Source organism: Cynoglossus semilaevis, chromosome 7 (assembly GCF_000523025.1).
Source record: "Cynoglossus semilaevis isolate Cse_v1.0 chromosome 7, Cse_v1.0, whole genome shotgun sequence".
NCBI classification, from domain to species: Eukaryota; Metazoa; Chordata; class Actinopteri; order Pleuronectiformes; family Cynoglossidae; genus Cynoglossus; species Cynoglossus semilaevis.
Genome location: NC_024313.1, coordinates 5,378,415 through 5,400,504, shown reverse-complemented (window position 1 = coordinate 5,400,504; position 22,090 = coordinate 5,378,415). Strand labels below are relative to the sequence as shown.

The 22,090-nt window shown below is 39.6% G+C and overlaps 2 protein-coding genes and 1 long non-coding RNA gene across 5 annotated transcripts in view; 1 reads left to right on the top strand and 2 right to left on the bottom strand.

Moving 5' to 3' along the window:
* Positions 1–6: 6 nt before the first annotated feature.
* On the bottom strand, positions 7–10,363 carry LOC112487261 (uncharacterized). Its single transcript, XR_003050190.1, has 5 exons — positions 8,709–10,363; positions 8,379–8,517; positions 5,409–5,481; positions 3,044–3,238; positions 7–2,299 (listed from the first exon to the last, which is right to left on the bottom strand). It is a non-coding gene; the product is annotated as an uncharacterized LOC112487261 (long non-coding RNA).
* mettl24 (methyltransferase like 24) lies at positions 5,406–14,764 on the top strand. Its single transcript, XM_017033434.2, has 4 exons — positions 5,406–5,529; positions 8,390–8,523; positions 10,409–10,619; positions 13,170–14,764. The coding sequence occupies exons 2-4, from the start codon at positions 8,489–8,491 to the stop codon at positions 13,485–13,487; spliced, it is 564 nt and encodes a 187-aa protein (XP_016888923.2). The 5' UTR covers positions 5,406–5,529; positions 8,390–8,488; the 3' UTR covers positions 13,488–14,764.
* Positions 14,152–22,090, bottom strand: part of cdc40 (cell division cycle 40 homolog (S. cerevisiae)) — a 42,321-nt gene continuing 34,382 nt past the window's right edge. For all 3 annotated transcript variants that reach the window (XM_025057085.1, XM_025057084.1, XM_017033709.2), the window contains 10 exons: positions 21,895–21,991; positions 21,629–21,768; positions 21,274–21,348; positions 20,846–20,891; positions 19,243–19,344; positions 18,576–18,691; positions 17,739–17,872; positions 16,887–16,963; positions 15,935–16,079; positions 14,152–15,345 (listed from right to left, as the gene is read on the bottom strand). In XM_025057085.1, the coding sequence (XP_024912853.1) occupies positions 15,168–15,345; positions 15,935–16,079; positions 16,887–16,963; positions 17,739–17,872; positions 18,576–18,691; positions 19,243–19,344; positions 20,846–20,891; positions 21,274–21,348; positions 21,629–21,768; positions 21,895–21,991 (1,110 nt within the window). In that variant the 3' untranslated portion in view covers positions 14,152–15,167. The remainder of the gene's footprint in view (positions 15,346–15,934; positions 16,080–16,886; positions 16,964–17,738; positions 17,873–18,575; positions 18,692–19,242; positions 19,345–20,845; positions 20,892–21,273; positions 21,349–21,628; positions 21,769–21,894; positions 21,992–22,090) is intronic.

The following is a 22,090-nucleotide window of genomic DNA, read 5'->3' as shown; positions in this document are numbered from 1 at the left end:
TTTTTTCACGATGGTAAGGCTAAACCTCCCACCAGTTGATATGAATGAACGCACTGACCTCAGAAATGGGACGGCCCGCCTCCGTTGTTTTTATCACAATCCCTTAAAGCTGAACTTCCTCTTGCAAAACCTCATGCAGACCAAAAATACTTGCTTTTTAAAAACCACAACCTGTCTCAGTGTGAAAAGACAGTTTTCTGCTTCAATCTCAAACTCACTAAGTATTATATCAATGTGATAGATAACACCCAGTGATCATTAGAATGTCAAACACATGGAGAGATACTGCTCAGAATCAATAAATGAGAAGCAGAACATTTCACTGAAAAACTAGTACTATTCCTATGATTTAATTAATAGTGATCATTTCAGCACAGGCCACACCATGGGTGACTGTCATGAATTTGATGTTATAAGAAAAACAAATTCAACACTTGTTTCTGTTTACGTCGTTGTCTCTTTTGTTTGTCTGAGTCACAGGACGTGAGCATCATATGGCACTCAACAAGATCCTTCTCTTGTCGCCAGTGAGACACGTTAGACACAGATCTCAGATCTGGGATATAGTCCAGGAAGACGCCCGCATAGATGAGCAGCCGATTTTAACTGCGTGCCTTTAATAACAGCCCATCTGTCTTCTGAGGAGCACGAGGGCCCAACCATGACAGGATGAGATAAAAATCAGACGACAGAGTGCCTTCAGCATCGTCGATCTACATCAGGGTGCTTTTCATGTAAACTGCGGTGAATAAAAACATCTGAATTTGCCTTCATGTATGTTCACTCACATGCATGATGTGACAGGAAGAAAAGTGTGTTTCCAAGGTGACAGATAGTTCTACTAAGATTTCAGTGAACGGTGCGTACCAGGACAAGACAGAGGACAGATATTAGAGCGACTGTTGGCTTTGCTTGGAGCTGGATGACAGTCAAAATGACCCACGGGTTCCTTTTATTTTTATGAAAGATCAATGTGATAGCAAATGAACATCTTCTACAGTCGTATTCAGACAATAACTACTTTCTACACAGTACAGTTTAGACTTAAGGAGACCTGAGGAGGAGAACCTCTCCTTCCACCACTATCCACCACCACTAATCACCTCCGCTTCCTTACAGACTTCCTTTTATGGCATCACTCTGCTTTGGAGACTGACGTTATCAGAATCAGAATCAGAATCTCTTTATTGTCATATGCACCAGGGAAGGTGATACGAAATTTAGTTTTGTACGACCCGTTCCAAGAAAAAAACGTGAATAGACAATAAAAACAATACAAATAATTGACAAGGGGTCCCCTTGGGGGAGGAAGGGAGCAAGGGGAAAAGCGTCCGCCTTCTTCGAGAGCAAGTGTTAAACTTCTTCAGAGATTAGTGTCCTTATTAAAAAGAGATCATGGTAATCCTCTACTTTAATTCTGTTATTCCCACTCTGAGCCTCTTCTCTCAAGGAGCTGGGATTGGCTGAGGGGGTGAGGGAATAGAGATGATTGTGGGAAGCAGAGACAGCAGGGTCTGTCCTGACCACCAGTCTCTCAGAGTAATATCAATCATAGAATTTAGTGAGTAATATTGTTAAATTGTGATAAAGGAGAATTTTGAATGTATCTTAATCAACTGAATCTTTCATTGCTAGAGCGAGTAGTGGTTCTACGCTACAGAGGCAAATCATCCAAATTAAGGCATTTCATGTAAAATGTTCCTAAGAACATTCACTGCTTTTATACTCTGCAAGGGTAAACTACAAATCAACAACCTGCGGCTTAATCAAACATCAGCTTCTCTTTTCCCTCGTGGCTCAAAATAGACACAAGAAGAAGCCTGCCAAAGAGAAGCTACACTGGCAATATACCAGAAACTTTGGCTGACAAAATTGCTTTTTCTTTTATGTAAGTTTCCAAATCCAGCTCACCTGTGGAAGGTTCCTCCCTGATATCCGATACACTGATGAAACTCTTTTTTAACACCTTTTGCACCGTGTCCTACTATCATCGATTGTTATGTATTGGCTCTGTTTATTCTTGGCATCAATCAATTTATAGGCGCTGACGTCACAGCAATATTCAGTTTCTCTGACGGTGTTTTTGAGTCTTTCACACTTGCTCCCACCTCTCCTCACCTGTCATCATTGTTCTGTCAGACGTCCGTCTCTTATTTTATCCAGTCATCGCTTGTTCACCGAGCCATCCTCCTCGCCTCTGGGGATTATTCATGCTTGGCCTTGCAGCTCACACCTCTTTTCTCACACTGAGGCTCAGATGCACACCACACCCAGCTGCATCAGGACACACAGAAAAGCCCTGTAAACAAGAAGTAAAGACAACGCTGTGTCAAGAAGGTGTTTGAATAAAAGTCAATGTCATTATCTCATAGATTAAATAAACAATTCCTTAAAAATTGGTAAATTATTATGATTACAGTATTTTCTGATCTTCTTGGGACTTTTTGGGAATTTCTTCAAAATGATAAATGTCTTATTTAAGATGACAGTACTCACTACGTTGTAAAGGTCATAACCTGAAATGTTCTACCCGACTATTTGTTACAGCTGCCGTCATGGGACACATTTAAACAGCTGATGTTTCACTTCTGTCCCAGTGACGGGTGTGTTTGTTCTCCTGCTCAACACTGCTGTCCCTGACGTCTGATAAATTGCTGTTGCTTGATTGAACATGTAGCTTAACACTAATCTTCTTTCCACTCACTGATGATTCAGCAATTAGTAATAGCTCTTGGGCTTGTAGTGCAATCGTATAATGTGTGCATACAAAAACACGTGGTCTCTCAGATCCATTCACAACACAATTCACCATTCACAACATCCCTGTGTTGCCTCTCTGGAGCCTATGTATATACAAAATATTGTGATACTGTAGCTGTGAGTATAATTATTCCAACCTGAGTGGAAAAAAGATTTTAGTTAAATTCTACCTGACAACGAAGCAGTGAATAATTCAATTTCCTCTACTAAATTCCCATGTCAGCACATTTGTGGCTGTCTTCAACCTTCACACTGTCCTTTGCTTCTCTGATTCCCCCCTTACCGGCCTCGCTCTGCTGCACTAAACACACTGGAGGCTCAGTCTGCTGTCCCCCCGCATCTGTCTCTGATCAGTAGTCCTGCCCCAACCTGCACCAAGCTGATGCAAAAGGTGGACAGCTGAGCTTTTCAGGGAGTCGGCAGGAAAAACATGTCAAGTGCAGCTCGGGGACAAGGACGTCTGAGGACTTTTAAGTGTCTGAGAATACAGAAACAAATATTGAATTAAACAGTGCTTTTGGAATAATCTGCAAAGTTAGATTTAGACATGAACCCACTCTAGCACATTTTGAGCAGTTCTTGGACCTAGTAGTTGAGGAGTAAATTTAGGAGCAAAGTACTGACAAGACAATTTAAAAAAAGCCTAGCTAAAAAAAGGAGAAATATCGACAGCATGTGATAAAGACTACACTGAGAAACCCCATGTCTACTGCATTAAATCTGTTCATAGGTGCAGCAGATTAAAAAAAAGTAAATCTCTGCTGAAAGTAAGAAGTGATGAAATGACAAGCAAAGTGTTGGAGCCAGGAGAAAATAAAGAGGAGGGAAATGAGAGATGAACAGAGGGACGGTGCCTTCAGAGCACCAGAGAGAGAAAAAAAAGAGTTGAGACACGAGCATTCAGCTCTTTCCAGTTGGCTCCAAATCAATTCAAGGCCAAGTGTCACATATTGTTCCGTGGATCTACAGTCACTCATTCATATCTTAAGTCTGTCTGAGTGGAGCTGGGATGAGATCAGCGGCAGGATGAGAAGCCACATTCAGTGCTGTCATTGATAATGTATTAGTGGTAATTTACATGCAAGGTTCTAGATCTTGATGCAGCCTTAATGGTTTCACTGTGAGGAAGTGCACTGAATTTTATTGGACTAAATTATGTAAAAGTGTTTGTAATAAATATGGTGCTAAAACAAGTGGCAGGTGATGGTGATTAATCACAGGGTATCTATAAAATATTCATGAATAGTCATGAATACTTACCTACTGAATACTTACAATGGATATATATCAACATTCATCAGTATGACAAAAACCTACTGCATGTTGCTGGAACAGACTGGCAGATGTGTGTGTTTTTATTTGTGACTAATTTAAATGATGGTATGATTAAATAAAAGTGTCAAGAAATATTTGCAGTACAAAACTCAAAATTTAGCTTCATAGAGTTCATAGAGTTTAGAGTTTTGGACTTTGGTGTTTTACTGTGCATCTTGACTACGGCTCAAGAGTTACTTTCAAAACTGTGGTGGAGCTTTTGTACATTTTTTGATTTGATTAAATTTTATGAACACTTTTAACAGGAGTTACTTTCAAAACTGTGGTGGAGCTGTTGTACATTTTTTGATTTGATTAATGTCAGAATTTTATGAACACTTTTAACAGCCAATGCAAGGCTTTGTGTCCACTACCAGTCAAATGAACAACCAGACAGTTAACATTTGCTTCATTAGAAAATCACATTCATTTGTTGAGTACAATGGGGGTGCATTCAAAGTGCAAAAAAAAAACTGTATGGGATCATTGGACAGAATTCTAAGCTGCCCAAGAATTACTTTCCTAAACAGATGTCGATGTCAGCTCAGTGTCTTCGTTCCACAGATGTGCCCACAGCCATGAATAATCCTGACGTGAACTCGCCAAAATAATCCAATCATGGATGATTAGATTATCTAGGCATATGTTTGACATCAAATTTGAAAACAAAGTGGGGTGTTCATAAAACACCAATCACCGACAGGGATGTAGGCTGACACAGAAATCACTGATGTTAATTTACAGATTACACTGACACTCATTAACACTTAGCTGAGACAAGAATTCCTTAGACATTGTGCAGCCAACTAACACGTCTTCACTCTGCTTCACCTTCTCTTCTCCTTCTCCTTCTACTGTTCCCTGTTCTTCTTCTCATGCCCTGTCCGCTGATCATTAACAGACACATTCAGGAATGTGTACGGAACAGCCTGTGAGGCTGAGCTCTGCCAGCTTTCAGGAATGTGATCTTACAGCCCAGATCCACTACCAGGCTCTGCTCTGCTGGACTGAGCTGCTGCAGCCTGCTGATTTAAAAAATCCTGATCTTCCAGCATCAAACACAGCTGTGAATGTTCAAACTATCTTTCTCACATGTGAAAAGCAGAACAGCAGCCCCCATTTGTAGTGACATAACAAGGGAAACGAATGTTTGCAGTTGTTATTTGTCACATAAACACACAGGTAGATGTTTGCTCTCTACTGAGCACAACGTGACCTACTTCTAACCCAGTCACTAAAAAGTGGGTTATGAAATGAAGCTGCCTGTGTTCACGTCCTTGGACTGGATTTCTCTATCATTGGCCTACTTTGATCTCAGTTAATTGTGGATTTACCGTTCTGTGTTTGTGATGGCAGGTTCCTCGGTGGCACATAGACCTGCAGCCCTGGGCCAGTGAAAGTCGTTCCCTGGAGGAAGAAGCAAAACGTTTTCTCAGCTACATCACAACACCACAAGTGAGTCACAGTCGTTCACTTTGACTCTCCATGAATAAACGTTACGCTGATACACTGTATGGTAGTAAAAGACTAGTTACTGGTTATGAATAGTTTTTGGAGTATATTTTCACAAATACAATGTAAAGTTTTGCAGATATTTACTTGGAGATGCTGGAATCACTGACAACAAAACAATAAAAACTAAATCTGGTTTCTGTAATAAACTGAGAAACTTAATTCAATTTGTAGAACTTTTAATCTTGAAATTATTGTCTGCAATTATCTTTCTTCCTTTCCTCTCTTCCTCCTTGTTTTCTTCCTTCCTCTTTCCATCAGCTCCTTTCTTTTTCTCTCTTTCTTTGTTTTGCTTTCAAGATTTACAGGTTTCTTAAAGTATTTTCTTAAAACACTTTTTTCATTTACTTACAAGCCCAAGACTACAGTTTTTCTTTTCTCAAGCATTATCTTTCTAAATTAATTCTTGTTCTTCATTCTACAGAAGCCCATCTGAAACAACAATGTCTTTCATTTCCTTCAGACTATTTCTGCCATAACATCAAACTATCTGTAATAAAGACCTCAGCTGACGGTCGGGCAGTTGCTGCTCTACTGAAGGTGTATTTTTTAAAGACAGCGTGAATTTACTGCATATGTCAGGCCTTGATGGAGGTAGTAAACATGGATGTGTGCAGCACACCCATAATAAATGACTGTATTGATTATGAGAGACATAATCAAGGCCTCGCTTTACACTTAATCAATAAGATGCTCTGTCTGCACAGCCACAGCAGTATTAAATTACTATGAATTTAAAGTACACATACTGTATTATAATCTTTATAATCTCTGTTTTTTTATGTACCACGGCAGACAGATACAAAACGTTTGGATTACATTAGTTCTCTTTTTTATTTTAATTGTCTAAGGGATAAATCTACTCCTCATCTTCCAGTTCTCCACAGTCAGCACAGGGTTCCTCTCTGTATGATGAAGCACTGACTTTGTATCTTCTTAAAAGAAGACATCCAGCTCATAATGAGTTATTCCCAGGACAAGTGTGTGTCCTGGGGGTGAGAAAGGGAAAACCTGTGCTCGTTCAAGTGTGGAAAAAATAGAGATTGGACAAGAATCCCTCTACCCTCCCCCCGCCTCCAGAATAAAAGATTGACTCTGGCCCTCAGTGTGTGTCTGTGACAGTGTGTATTTCTGGGAAGCCCTTGAAGGAAGCTGTCCATCATTGACAGTGACAGGTGCTGGTGGAGGGGAGTGGATGAGAGTGTTGCAGCATCCGCGGGGCTGTAATGCTGACTGACACACTGCCTGGTGGAGCTGCTACTCACAGAGATGGGTTGTGACAAAACTGTCCAATCAGTAGCATCCATACAGCAGCACACCCCCACACAGGCAGGAGGAAATGAAAGAGCCTGTATTATAATATGAACTCACTGTAGAGATAATTATAGATCAAGACCTGATGCTTAGGTACATGTTATCATTAATCAACATGAAACTCTCATTCAGTCTTGCTATTTGTTTTCAATGCTAACTCCACTAATTGCTCTTCTTCTATGGTATGTTCTAAACGAAAACATTCTTTCAGGTCTCTAGAGCTCTTATTCAGTGAAACAGTTCAGGAAGCAGCAGTTCATGTCTTCAGATAAGAGGGAGAAAAAAGGTCAAGGTTCTTTCTGCTCTGACAGCATCTGTGTCAACAACAGCTGGAACAAATGAACAATGATGTGCACAATGAAGCAGATTTGACATCAATTTAAATACATTAGACTTTGCTGCCCACACGTTCAGCCTTGTTTACCCGTTCTTTTGAAAACAAAGGCACAAAAAACTGTCATTTATTTTCCGTCTCACTCGACTCATTGAGAACCGTCCTACATGATGTTCCACTGAAATTTTAGATTTGTACCACGCCGTGCATTTAACCTTCAAATTTTAACTTGGGGGATGTCAATTTCAAGTGCACAGCAGATTTGATTTAATGAGATGCTGCGGCACCGAGCACATCGTTCCCTGACAACAGAGTATTTTTGGACAGCACTAATCATGTCTCTCTTCTGTATTGTCTTTTGTCTTATTTACATAGCTGGAACACACACACACTTCTATCACATTTATGCTTGAGCGGTGTGGCAGCATCATACTCTCATGCCTAAACAAATACTGCTAATCATAAAACTGGATGTGTGCAGCAGAGACAGCTTAAGAAGAGCAGACAGAGAACCCACTCCACAGCAAAGCTCCAGCTGTTCAACATTTAGATGATAACGTGATGATATATATTTAGACATTTGTTTACTTCTAACTTGATAGAAGGATAAACAGGAGCATGTCTTAAATGAGAAAACAGTGAAGTACAAATATGAGTGAACGTCTGGGGGAAAATAAGACTTCAGACTCTATGTGCAGAAGTTGGAAAAGCCTCACATACAGTGCTGTTGATAACATAAGCAAAGGGAAGACACTGGTCTCCTGAAGAATTCAGACAACGCTGACCACTGACAGTTGAAAGACTCATATATGTAGTTCTTTTTATGACTACTGTTCTCCTCAACTATTTTGCCTTGTCAAAGGCCTGTGAACCACTGAAAACTAATCCGTGACCCACCAGTTGAGAATCACTGATTGATGATATCTGTGTAATGTAAAAGCGCTAACAAAAGTCTTTGCATAGAAAGAAGGTCAAGTTGAGGCTCGTCTGACTTAGCTTAATTTCCTAAAATGAGTTTCACTGAAACATTTTACATTGTTTTTCATGTGCATGCATATGGAACTGACATGTTTCACACAATCACATTTGCTGCTCAAATCTGTCGCATAATATTTACAATATAGTAATATGCATGTTTCCGCACCTCATTCCTAGGTCTTGTGTTCATCACTGTATGGTCAGGAAACAGTTCCAGAAGGTTCCACCGGTCCCTGGGCCGTGTGTTTAGACCCAAAGTACAGCCTCAGTCACAGGATGCAGGGCAAACACTGCAGGGTCTACTCCTTTGGGTAAGTATAGACTCAATCAAATATACATACAGTATACTCTCATTTACTATTAATAATGTAGTTTTTATCAGTTAGCACTAAATTCTACAGTTTTGTAGTTTTTATCAGTTAGCACTAAATTATACACAGTTGAATTTAGTACAAATACAAATTAAAAGATTTTAATTAACTGTTTTTAGCCTTACCCACATCTTCAGACTCCGCCCTGCTTCCTCTTTTGGGAGTAGCCTCGGCTCTGCTCAGGGTCCGCCAAAAAGTCAGGCTGGGTGTTGACTCTGGCGAGAGGAGTTTATTCATTTAGCTATTGAGGGACAGAGCAGGTGTGTTGGCAGCCAGGTGGGTGTATACTAAGAAGGAAGGAGGGGGAAGTGGAATTGCTGCTGCTGTCTCTGTGTAGATGTCAGGGATCAAATGCACAGACTGCAGGAATCAACTCTGCAGAAACAGAAAGGTTGCATGAAAAACTACTGTATCAGCGCAGATCCTCAAAAAAGAGAGGATTATAACGAGTCATTTCTGAATATTGTATATACTAGAAACTTTTTTTTTAGAATCATAATTTTCTAATCTTACTGATTATGTGTAACCTCAGGGCTTAATTAAAGTCACTCTGACTCAAGAGTAGGCGTTAGCAGTGAGAAAATCTGAAATAAAGCAGGCACATAAAAGTCATTTTTGCATCTGTCAATGTGTCTATTGTTGATGTATCTCATCTTAATGCTGTTTAATGAGCTGGATGTAAAGATGTGCCTGGGCAGGAGGAGATGGTATGTCACGTGGTGTGGTTTAGAGGTGGGGTGTCTCAGGATTCTTTTCCGCATGAAGGACCAATTATCCACCGTTCACTTTTCCTCCTTAAACTCCCTCCCCTTCAACTGCTCCTACAGCCTCCCATTCATTTTTCCCTAGTTGTTTTTATCAAAATTGCTTTCAAATATTTTGCTCCACCACATGAACAATACAGAGAGTAAAGTAAACTTGATTGAATAATGCATCCATGAGAACTCAACCATCTGTAATAAAAAATAAATAAAATCAATCTCTAATTTTTGTCCCAGGGTAGGAGACATCTGTCCAGTTTCCATGTGTCATTAATAGTTTAAAGAGGGTTGGTCTTATCTTAACCCACAGATGCTGCAGACTTTCATTCTTCATTAAGTAAAGTCCATTCATGGAAACTTTTCCTGCTCTGGGCTCTGTTGCAGTTGTTGAAATCCAGAGCACTTAAATGGGTTAAGGCACAGCAGGGGAGTTGAACATACCTGAACTCTTTGATCAGACTATGCTAATGGGTTACAATTTGTGAGCAAGAGACATGAGATGTCTCTTGTGTGTGTGTGTAAGAGAGAGAGAGAGAGAGAAACAGAGGGAGAGAGAGAACAGATGGACGTAAGGAGTGGTTTGAGAACACGATGTTTATGAAACTAAAAATAAGAGAGGATGTTACAGCAGATACTCAGAAGAAAAATGTGGCAGAGCGGTCCTTTCGCCCACCCAGCATTTGTTAGTAGCTGCTGTCTACGGTGTTAAGGTTGTCCAGACAGGCTGTTGACACAATAGTTCATCTGTCTGACACACACACGGACAAAGTCATCCACCTGTGTAATCCACTGCATTACTACGTGTTGTCAACAGAGAAGATATTGCTACGGCTAGCGACCCCCCATTGATCACCACAATATGCTGTAATATACTTCAAAAATATTTTTCAGCATAAAAAGACCTTTGTTATTGTTTTTTTGTTATTAGTCTTTAAACATATTTTGCGAATTTATTTTAAGATTTTTTCCTGGCAATTTGTTTTTGTCAAGAAATTCCCAGTAGCCTGATTCTGCGCCACGTACACTCACCTCTGACCTGATGTCTTTTTCCATCTTGGCTCCAGGTTGGGAGTGGAGGACCGGTCCCTGGAGCGTTCTCTCTCCAGGTCAGGATGTGAAATCCACTGCTTTGATCCCAGTCTGAAGCAGCCTCACCTGCTGCAGGCTGACATGTGGCTCCATCGGCTCTCCGTGGACTGGAGGGATCCAAACCCTTCCTTTGTCGCCCAGCATCAGCATGTCAAAACCATCCTAAATGAATTTGGCCATGCACAGGTAAGAGAGAATAGAGATAATCAGAGTAAACTCTTAATATATATATATATATATACCCAGTATAATCTACAATCATTTCTACTGGCTGGTGTCTTTCTCTGACAACTTTTCCCTATATGCTATATCCTATATATATAACAGGAAATATCTTTAAATAAACATTTAGCTTTTAGACTTTAAATGTGTTTGTGAGTATGTGAGAATATAAATGTCAATAATTAAACAAATATGTTTTGGGTTTGTTCCCTTCACTGTTTTACAGATGACAGCTACTCATCTGTTTTGAATGCAGGGCCATACACATCCTAGTAATGAGATTTTAATGCGAGTACACAGTGTACCAGAGCAGCAGCAGTGATGACAGCGGTGGCGGCGGCGGCAGCAGCAGCAGCGGCAGCAGCAGCAGCAGCAGCAGCAGCACTATCAGAAAAGCCTTTGTGACAGGAAATAGCAGCAGTTGAGAAAAAAAAATCAGAGTAATGAAAAGGTTGAAATATGCATTTGTGCACGCTGCACACTTTCTTATCTGTGTGTTGCCTAATAACTAGCAGCCAGTGACTCATGCTCTGAAGACGAAGAACAGCAGTGTCCAGCTGAGGCAGCAGACACTGCACCAAAGGGACAAATGTCAGCAGCAGCAGTCATATCTCATTTAGTGGAAAAGGACAGCATATCAAACCATTGATCATACTGGTAATTGGCCAATAAAGCACCATCAGCTCTGGACAAATGAAATCCTGAGGAAAAACAGTCTTCAGGAAAGACTAACATTTATATGTCTGTCTCATCTGTTTTCCTTCAGTCTTAGTATTATGGTGACTCCAGTCATTTCAACTGGAATGCATTTAACAGTTAGACTCTCTTTTACAATAATGTACAATTCTCGTTATAAGAGAATCAGATTGATGAGAGTTTAATTCAAACTGATTTTAGTTTTGTTATACTACAAAGGTAAATTAAGGTAAGCTTATGAGATTAAAAAACAAGTGATTAGAGAAAAGATCATGAGATCAAAATTTTAGTCCTGATCGGGGACTGCACTCACCTGTCGGCTGCTGGAATCAGCTTTGGCTCTCCTGCAAACCTTTTGAGGATTAAACATTAGAGCAGTGGTTCTCAAACGGTGGGGCGGGCCTCTCAAATGGGGTAGAGAGCTATTTTAGGGAGCGTCACAGAAAGGAAAATTAGCTTTAATTTCAATATTTTCTATATCTATGCCACAGCAAACAAAACTGACTTTAGTTTATTTTATAAATGTATTGTTCTATGAGGATGAAATGTTCTATAAAGTGTTTTAAAACAAAGTCCTAAATAAAATTTAGTGGAGTATTAAAGGAAAGGCTTGTGGGGGCAGGAAGTCAGGGGGTAATAGTCTGTTTTTGTTTTGTCATAACTTCTTAAAAGGAAAGAGAAAGTTGTGAGAGTACAGTACCGATGGATGACTAAGCTTGGCTGACTGTGCTCAGTGTTGTCTGTTAAAATATCCGACACCATCTGTACCGTAGCTGAGCCCAGACAGGAGTCCTGTCAGAGCCTGTGAGCTCCCTGCAGAGAGAACAAATGATTGGTACTGTTAGATGTGAGACCAAGGAGACAGAGTCATTTATATTGAACATACTATAATAATAATAATTTAAAAAACGATGTTCAGACAGATATAGGCTGAGCGCCATGTGAGCCAATTCAAACAGAGAATAATGCACAGAGAAAACACACACTCTCCTGGGAGACCAGTGAACACACCACCTCCTGATGATGCCACATAATTTTCCATTACAAGGTTTCTGTCCAATTAAAGTAACATGCCTCTGCTTGTGGGATATTTGGGGCCCGAGGGGCCGGGCACAGGAGAACATTTGGGCTTGTTCTCCACAGATGACACTTTTTTCTGGAGTTTCTGAGACTTGTTCTCGTCAGCTAATGAGGTCAGGGAATTCTGCCGCACTGCCACCACAGAGGCATCTATTGAAGTAGGATTTCTTGGCCACTTTAATATCTGCACTGTCAGGGTGGCAGATGATTTTCTCATCCCTAACAGAGATAACTTGGAGTTTCATTTGGCTTCTGTCTCAAAGGATTAATGCAATAATGTATTATTAATTTATTAGTTTTAAATCTCTGCTCAGGTTGTATGGAAATGACTATGGTAATTGTGTGATAAAACACGGACAAAGTTACCGTCATTATCAATGGGACTTTTAAACACTTGAAAGTCAGACAATGGGTATCTTTAACAACTTATAACTCAGACAAATCCACAGGTTCCTGAGGATGTGTAATAAATTATAGGAAAGTGTGGATCTACTTAAATGAATATCACCTTAGGGTACCATTAACATTCATCTTATGAAACATTTTCTCTTAGCTGTGGCATAAAAAGCCTTTTCAGGCCTTCTCTTCTCTCAATTTACCAGAAAAAAACTACTTCAACTTCATTTAATTTTCATCATTTTAAAGCTTTTGCCTCCATCACCTACACTTAAGTATCATTCCAGTGTAATAACAGTAAAAACAGTAATAATCTAAAGTGCATTTTTTCCCTTTCCATAGGTGGATGTACTTAAAGCAGACATGGAGAGTGCCGAGTGGAAGATTTTAGAGAATCTAGTTCTGGAAAGTGTTTTGGACTCAGTTGGTCAGATGTTGATGGAGTTTCACTTACACTGGGCCGGTTTTGAAGTGGGCGGCGATGACCCGTCTGTGGTGCGGTACTGGTACAGTCTGCTCAAAGAGCTGGAGCGGGCCAACTTCCGTCTCTTCCATGTTTACATTGACCCGAACAAACCACAACTTTTCCTGCATCAGAACATCCTCAACGCCAGCAGCTCTTACACCTTAAGTTGGGTGAACACACAGTGGAAGCCGTGAGAAGTGCTGGAGGGTTTTTGTAAAATTCTTCAAGCAAGAAAAAAAAACTGCTAGGCTCGGCCACTCTGGACTCTTGAACTTTATATAAAAGTAAAAAGCTCCAGTACCAGCTTATCTTCCTGCTCCCCTGGCCCGTGATGACCTCAGCCGTGCAGGGGAGCAGAGTAACTGCCCCCAGAGGCTGACTCTCTGTTCTACCTCACAGTAGCTCTGTTGTTGGCTGCAGGTCAGCCCCAGTCTGACTCACACATCACTGCGGTGGTATCTGGACTTGACTCACGGCCAAGTCCCTTCTGCTCATCATCAGGACCTTTTCAGAGAACACAGAAAAAAAAGCTGAAATGCTAAGCTTCAAAGTTAGAAGAGTTGTGTTGTGATAGAAGGAATGGACAGAGTCCTTACAGATCAAATTCAAGTCCAGAAATCTCCAGAAAAGTCGAAGCAAAATCTTTTCCTGATGATATTGATGTGGATCTGTATCTGTGAAGAACCCACTAATATAGAGGCTTGAACAGGGGAAAGTTAGTTAAAGTTAAAAAAATATGTAATCATTTCAAAAGGTGTTTGATCTTAAGACAAGCCTCTAAGGTGTCTCAAATTTTTAACCATCCTAAATGGAAATCTGGTCTGTTCACATTTTAAGAGCATCAGAATAAGTTTTTTCCAATTCCATCTCACTCCTTTATAGTCTTGAATAGGATTTTTTTTTTTCAAGATTGATGAAAACCTCCCCTCAAAGTGGAGTACATAGACAGGTGCCTAAGTCAAACACCTTGTTTTCACAGATAGCCAGTGAATATTTCAACATGACAATATCTGGCCTCATTCTAGATAATAAATTGCACACATGGCTCACCACACAGAGTAAACGTATTTGGAACTTAACGTAGAGGAACAATCACAGCTGAGCTGCTCAAGTCTATCATAATGGGTATAATCAAAATTATGTGAAGAACTAAAATAATTGGGACATGGCCCTGTGATAGAATTAACTTCAATTGATAGGAATGGTATAAAAATACACCTTAATAAAAACGGAGGTTTTTGGAACAATTGAAGAAAAATAAAGCCTTTCTCCCAGACATGTATAATATGCGTGTGACCTAAGGACATAAAATTCACAGAAAGTTTATTTCCACAAAGAAATGGTTGGAAAATGAATGACAAAACTCTCAAAATAGTACAGAGTATAACTGTACATAATTTTGTCAATTTAACATGTAATACTTAATAATAAAAAAAAGCAAACAAAAAAACAAATCTATGTCATAAACCTCTCAAGTATAAAATGCATCTGTAATTCTAGCAGGGCTCTGGAATAAGGCATTTAATTCCAGAACTCCTCAGAAACAACACAACAAAAGTAAGATTCTCTGTTGAGAGACTGTCTGCTGTCAGGCCTGTTAGACACCAATTTATTATAAAAAGCTTATTGTGTCGTCTGTCAAAACATGGATAGAAAGACATTTATTACACAGATCTGTTAGTATTGTTTCAGAAAAAATATTTCCTGGTGTGTTTTTATCATTTGTAATTAGCCAGACTTGTACATAGCTTTGGATGTCAGGGAGAGACAGACACTGACACAATAAGACTGGATACCAGTCCTGTAGGTTTTCACAAAAAAAAAGTGTAAATTGGAAAAACCACCTCCATCTATCTTTTAATGACACACACACTTTAGTCCCAAAGCTTGATTTGCCCGTCCCAGCCACAGGTGATAACCTTGGAGGTTTCGTGTGGATGCCACAGGGCGCTGATGCAGACTTTGTCGTGAGCCTTGATTCGGTGGTAGAGCTTGGTGGTCTTCCAGTCCCAAATGTTCAACTTTCCATCTGCATCTCCTGACACCACGTAACTGATTTGTACAGAAAATAAAGAGGGAGAGACATGAGAGGTGAAGTGTAGAAGGATTAGCAGCAGCTATGATTAACTTTGCTCTTTTCTCACCTGACAAAAGGTGTGTGTTAAAACTTTAAATTTTAGGCATTTAGTCAAATAGGCATTGAAGTGTAGCCATGGTTACTGACAGAGGAAAGAAGGGTTCACAGACGAATGGTAAGGCACAGCAACACCCAAAAAAGTGGGAGAATTGTAAGTATTTTAGCTGAAGTTGAGGTTCTGGACTGTCAAGGATTGGACAGTGGACAGTTGGACAAAGAAGCTGTGTTCCACAAATCCAGGTTTTAGAAGACAAAATCAGAAGCTTTTAACTGCAAAACATTTTCTCCATAATGACAACTGCCTGTGTGGTGGCCTCTCTTTTGCTTCTGACAAACCACATAAACAGCAATTGATCATTCAATATTCTTAATGGCTCTTTCATCCCTCAATGCCAAACAGTACGGAATTTAACAAGCAACCATTATGAACTATTGGTTTTCTCAGACTCAATCTTCAATTATGATAAAAGTGCCGTCTCATCAGATAAGTCAGTGACTGTTTACCTCATGTCTGGGGAGAAGTCCACTTGGCAGGCATAACCAGCCACCATGTGACCCTTGAAGATCTTCTTCTTGTTCAGCCTGAAGCGGTTTTGGGCTCCAAAGATGAGAATCTGGTTGTCCATGGACTGACATGCGAGCCATTTACCTGGAGAAATACACAGAACAATAGTAAGAAAATAGTAAAGAATGCAGCATTAGTATTAGTGTGTACAAAAATGTTACAATAATGCCACAGCAAAACCTAAAATCTGTGAAATCAATAAGACTAATGGAAATAAGGTCAACAACATCTCCTACCGGGCATTAGGCCTCTGGTCCATGTACATCAGTGGAATAAATGATGAATATTGAGGAAATACATATATTCCTACATATTGCCTTCTATTTTGACCATTAACCTGATTAATTTACTGACAATATTGGTTCATTTCCCCCCTATTTAAATTTCATAGCTTTCAGGGATTAAAATGACAAAACCTGTGACAGTGGGACAGATTTCTAATCACTGCGTTCACACATGTAAGTCCTTTCATCCCTGCTGGAGCACACTGACATGTCATTAATTGAAACTCGTGGCTGCTGTTTAATTTGCCATTCCCTCTAACGCAACACAGAGACACTGCTGTGTTTGAACTGCACCCAGTGGGGTGTTTGTGACAGCTGGTGCACCCAGGGCAAATAAGTGCAGTCATTTGGTTATGTGTGAGTGTGTTTGTGTTTACATGTATCTGTGTATCTATGTACAAATGTATAAGTATGTATGTGTATATACATACATATATACGTATGCATTTGTGTTTATATATAGATATATACATATATCTATATATGTATATATATATGGCCAGGACAAGAGCCTGCTAATATACTGTATGTTTATGTTCCCTGGAGTCGACTGCACAGTGAGCCTGGCATTTAGTGTCTAAGTGTTTTGGTATGATCAACTACTCACCATTGGGGGAGAGTGTCACAGCTGGCATGGAGTGCATACTTGGCTCAGCAATGTACTTGAAGTCCACTGGGATGTCCCTGAAAAACGCAGAGAGAGCAGCGTGATTACTCAGGACGATGGCTTTGATGGTGGATGGCAGAATAATCAGAAAGATTATTAAAGATATTTTAAAATACATTTGTTTCATATGGCAGCTGCTCTCACACAAAAAAAAACAGAAGGAAAATGACCAGAGTACTTGCAACCTTAAAACGAGCTCAGGGCAAATGTCACAAACAAAAACACCATTTCTGTCAATTCAGTCACAATCTTGTGCAGTGCATACACTGTTTACCATGTAGGCTGATGTAAAGGTTTTTGATTCAGGCTAGGAGAAAACATAGGTCAAAGATGAGATGCGTCAAATTAGTCACAAGATTTTATACTTGCTAAAATTGTAAACTCTCCTGATCCAACTGTGATGGGAAGGGAATTTGTATGTGATTTTGCTGCATAACAATCGTTTCCAGCCCTGCATTTCCTCTCACACAACCGCCCCCCAGAAATATGATAGGGGGGAATGTTCTAGTAAATTATGACTAATTCTGCAATGTAAACGCTCTAAAACACTCAAAGTACAAAATAATTTTAAAAAATGTGCCATGTACTTTCCATGTTTACACAGAAACAAATACTGTAACTATAGCTGCACCTACTGTTGAGTCACTGCACACAAAAACAGATTATATTGCACTTTCTTTGACAGGTAAGGTGACAGCTCGTGGAGTGAAGCGGCATAAAAAGCCAGACAAACAGAGGTTGTTGGTGTGAGGATAACAAGTATACTGTAACAGTATGTGAGCTCGTACTCACCACTCCCAAACACGTAGACTCTTGTCATCCGATGTGCTAACAAAGCGCCGATTCTCGTCAACGAAGGTGATGGTGTTGACAGCTCCCAGGTGGCGGTCGTACTCCTGGACAACTTCGCCCGTTCTGATGTCCCACTGATGGAGAAGGAAGGACAGAGTGTCATTTAAATGTTTGTTTCAAATTCAGCTTAAAAAAATATTTTAATCTAATTTAACCTAATGAATATTAAATATTTACAACTAGTACAAAACTGTGCACAACTGGAAATTAAAATGCTATTATAGTCTCCTAAAACAGATGGAGTTCCGTCAGACAGACTTTTACATATTTTCTATTTCTGCTCATTTTGTTAAAACCCGTCTTTCTCTATTCAAACAACAGCCGTTTGTCCCCAGAACAGAGACAAAAGTGGTGGATGTGATTCCTAAAAACTCTACCAGATGTTGATTATAATGACCACGTTTTAGGGATGAAGATATATTTGAAATAAAAACTGAAAACAAATTATAGAAAGTAAAAATCCCTTTTTTCATTTCATCCTTGGGTCCTTGAGTCTTTTCTGCAGTGGAAATCTGTTAACTGATATTAATAAACATTTATTTAACATTTTACAACATCTGTTTCAACAGATTGTGATTTCCTCCTCTCCACTCTGATGCTGTCTGCGAATATTGATCTGCTTTAGTCTGCGGTTTAAACAGCTCCTGGCACTGCAAGTTGACCTGTGTAATCCATGACAATGTGTGTACACAGCAGGGGTGGTGGACATTTAATTGAGAGTGGATGTCTGCATTGTCCACTGGGACGTTCGTAAACCTATGCTGGACATAACTTTACCTGTACAATCTTCTTGTCCGACATGCCGGCCACAAAGAGATTCTGTTTGTCCTCATCTGGGTTGAACTTGACACAGTACGGAACCTTTCTGTTGGTGAAGGGTGCGATGCATTTGCCTGTAAATGGACATAAAATTAAAGTAATATTCACTAATATGTAAATCATTATTTAAACAATGATTATTTCAAATCTGAAGGTTTGGGACTCTTTGTGTTTGTCTTAGCAAGTAAAAAGTAAAAGGTTTTCCTTTTGCTCATTTAGCAAAAATTAATCAACATAGGAATTAAAGGAACAGAAAATAAATGACGACAATCCCAAGTGAAACCGCACTAAACCGGCATTTACTGGTGCAATAAACCTTCCCTGCTGACCCATCTTAATGAATCCCAGCAGCACAGGATTAACCTTTAGCACAATTATTTGGATGGTTTGACTCTACATAGATCATTTGATTAACCACCAGCTCTTCTCTGCCCCCTGCTGGAGAGGCATTTTTTAAACGAGAAGGGTGGAAAAAACACACATGCAAGCATTGTTGTATATATAAATACAACAATGCACAGTATAAGTATTTGATAGCATTTTATCAGAACCAGAAACACTTGCATCCCTACTTGGTTTTCTTTTACAAAGTAGACCACAACATGCACAGAGGGGGACATCTTACCAGTTTCTGTGTCCCAGAGTTTCAGGTATCGATCATAGCCAGCACTGAGGAACTGAGTCCCATTGTTGTTGAAGCAAATGTCTCGTACTGCTTTACTGTGACCTAGGAGTACAGGGAGAATGCATACACATTAAACAACAAATGGACTCCAGTCAGTTCTAAAGGGCTCCAGCTGCTTTTCTGGGTCATTACTTATTAACACAGGACTGTCAACAGAACAGAAAGAGGGAATGAAGAGAAATTTAACTTTAAAACAACTTCAAATCACTGTTTTTCCCTGTGCTCCTAATCTATTTGATCCTACTGGCTTTATCCTGGTGGAGCAGCAGTAAAGTGAGGTCCCAGTGGGACAGGAACGCAGACGCTTCTGTTGTGAAAGTTGGCTTTTATCAGGACCAAGCTGTTTCTACAGTGATAACAGGGCCTACAGAGGCTAAGTGGTTGCCTGCTCTCTCACTCCAGTACTGCTGCTTACTGACAGACAAAAAAGCAACATTGCTGAGGCTGCAAACAGACTTGATGTGTGCAAGAGTGTATACGCAGGGGTACACAAGACTACTGACAACGCGGCACACGTCTGACATGCCCTTCATCTTGTTCTGCATCCATCAATGCAAATTAAGATTATGCATCAATACTACCTCTGGCATAACAGTTTCTTCTACCTGCTTCCAGAGGTTCAGTGATATTTTTTTTTTAAATAATTGGAATAAATATATGCACATGAAACGTGACAGATGAATGCAGTGTGGAAAGAGCCCAGTAAAGACTAAACATTTTCTGCACCATAACTCTGTTCTTCTACTGATTCACTCCATGAGTTTATTCGCTTCTGAATTGTGTTGTCTCTATTCCTCTGCACCCATTCCTCACTGTGGTTGTTCTCCATCTTGCTCCTCCATTCCCCTCTGGCTCCTCACTGCTGAATAATGCATATTCTGTGAAGGAGCTGACTATTCTGACAGCATGCTGTCTTGCAGGAGAGAGCAAGAGTGACCTGCATTCATTAATCGAAATTCCCCCAACTCTAATTCGTCCGAGAAATAAAATCCTAACGGTTTTAGTTAACAGCTGGCAGATGTATTATTAGTCCGTAAATACGAAAGTAGTCACGAAATAACACATTTATCAAAATGATCAAATGTTATGTGTAAGACCTCAGCGCCTATTTAATAGACTGTGTAACTGTCCACAATATTGTATGTTTGTATATTTATTGCTCATATGGAAAATACCTCCAAAATAGACCAGGTGATGGGTTAAAAGTCCTAAAATGTGGAATATAAAAGCTATAATAGTTGTTGTGTTTTGCATTCATCTGTGAACGTAGACAAATCACAAATGAACAGATCAATATATATAGAAGGGAAAAAAAACATTTTACTTGATTTAAATCTAAATTAAACAGCTTTTGATAGAAGTATTTGAGGAAATTGCTTGATTTAATTAATTGAGATTTACATGACAAAGCCTTTAATTAATGCAAATTAATTCCTATTCATGACCGGGCACTTTTGATTTCTATTAATATTAATTTACTGTATGAATAAATTTAGATTTTATATAAATTCAATTTTATACAGGAGTAACAAAACACACTTACCAATAAATGTTCGTATACACCTCCTCTCATTGTACACCTCCCACAACTGTGAAGAGACGACAATGAAAATAAAATGAAAAATTGCCGCAGGATTGCTGAAGACTCAAACACAATTGAATGAAGAATAAACAACATTCAATACAATTTTACAAATTATTAATAAAGTGTATATCCATCCATCCATCCATTTTCATCCGCTTATCCGTTACCGGGTCGCGGGGGCAGCAGTCGCCACCCAAATCACATTGCACCGTACCTAAACCTTCCTGCGGGTGGTGAGTCCACTGGAAGGTACCAACCGCCCTAACCGGGATTCGAACTTGCCCAGGAGGTGAACCCTGGGGTTCCACACCAATGACAGAGACATTGCCTCTGGGCCAAAGCGCCACTATAAAGTGTATAAAGACTAGTAAATATTTTTTACTTACTTTAATTTTGCAGTCCATGGAGCAGGAGAGCAGCAGATGACCAGAGCTGGGAAACAAACGGATTGCACTGACACCCTGAGAAAATATATAGAGCAATTATAAAGCAGCGTGTACTACAAAGCCATGGCTGTTGCAAAATTACAACAGCTTAAAACTCCCAAAGCTTTTAACAAGATGCACAAAGCTATGGATATAAAACCTTAAATAGGACACAGTGTTTAAGTGATATAGTAATTTATATTTTATTATAATATAATAGGATAATACATGTTTAAAATAAGAAAATAGTTTTAACAAAGACATATATAATGTTGTTTATCAAAACAAAAGCCACACATTGTCCATTTGTACTGACCTTGGTGTGTCCAGACCAAACATGAATCTGTTTTTTTGGCAGATAACACTTGTCTGGAACATTTACAGAGCGCAGGTTGGTGCCCACATCCTGTGGAACGTGGAGGTACGACCTTCCCTGGTAATCGTACATGTCTTTGACTGTGGAAACAAGGTCACAGTCAATGGTTAAAAGTTCCAATATTCAACATTTGACGAGGCAAAATCTAAATGTAATATGTTGCTAGATAAAGCATAATGTTATTAGGAATAAAAAAGCAATTGTACTGTGCAGAATAGTCTTTTCCTCTGATGGAGCCTCTTCTTCGTTTCTTCCCTTCTTCTGCCTCTTGGCCAGAATTTCTTCTAGCTCCTTCCTCTCTTCCTATAAAATCATACACAAAAATTCCAAAAACATATTGTTACTGTTACAAAAGCACTATTAATGGCACCACTTCAAAAATATCTATCTAGTATTAAACAA

What these genes read in the sequence shown, in the direction of transcription:
- mettl24 (XM_017033434.2), top strand. Translation starts at nt 8,489, where the DNA reads ATGCAGGGCAAACACTGCAGGGTCTACTCCTTTGG. An exon ending in TGCAGGGTCTACTCCTTTGG is followed by an intron (nt 8,524 to 10,408) that starts GTAAGTATAGAC and finishes TCTTGGCTCCAG; the next exon opens with GTTGGGAGTGGAGGACCGGT. An exon ending in ATGAATTTGGCCATGCACAG is followed by an intron (nt 10,620 to 13,169) that starts GTAAGAGAGAAT and finishes CCCTTTCCATAG; the next exon opens with GTGGATGTACTTAAAGCAGA.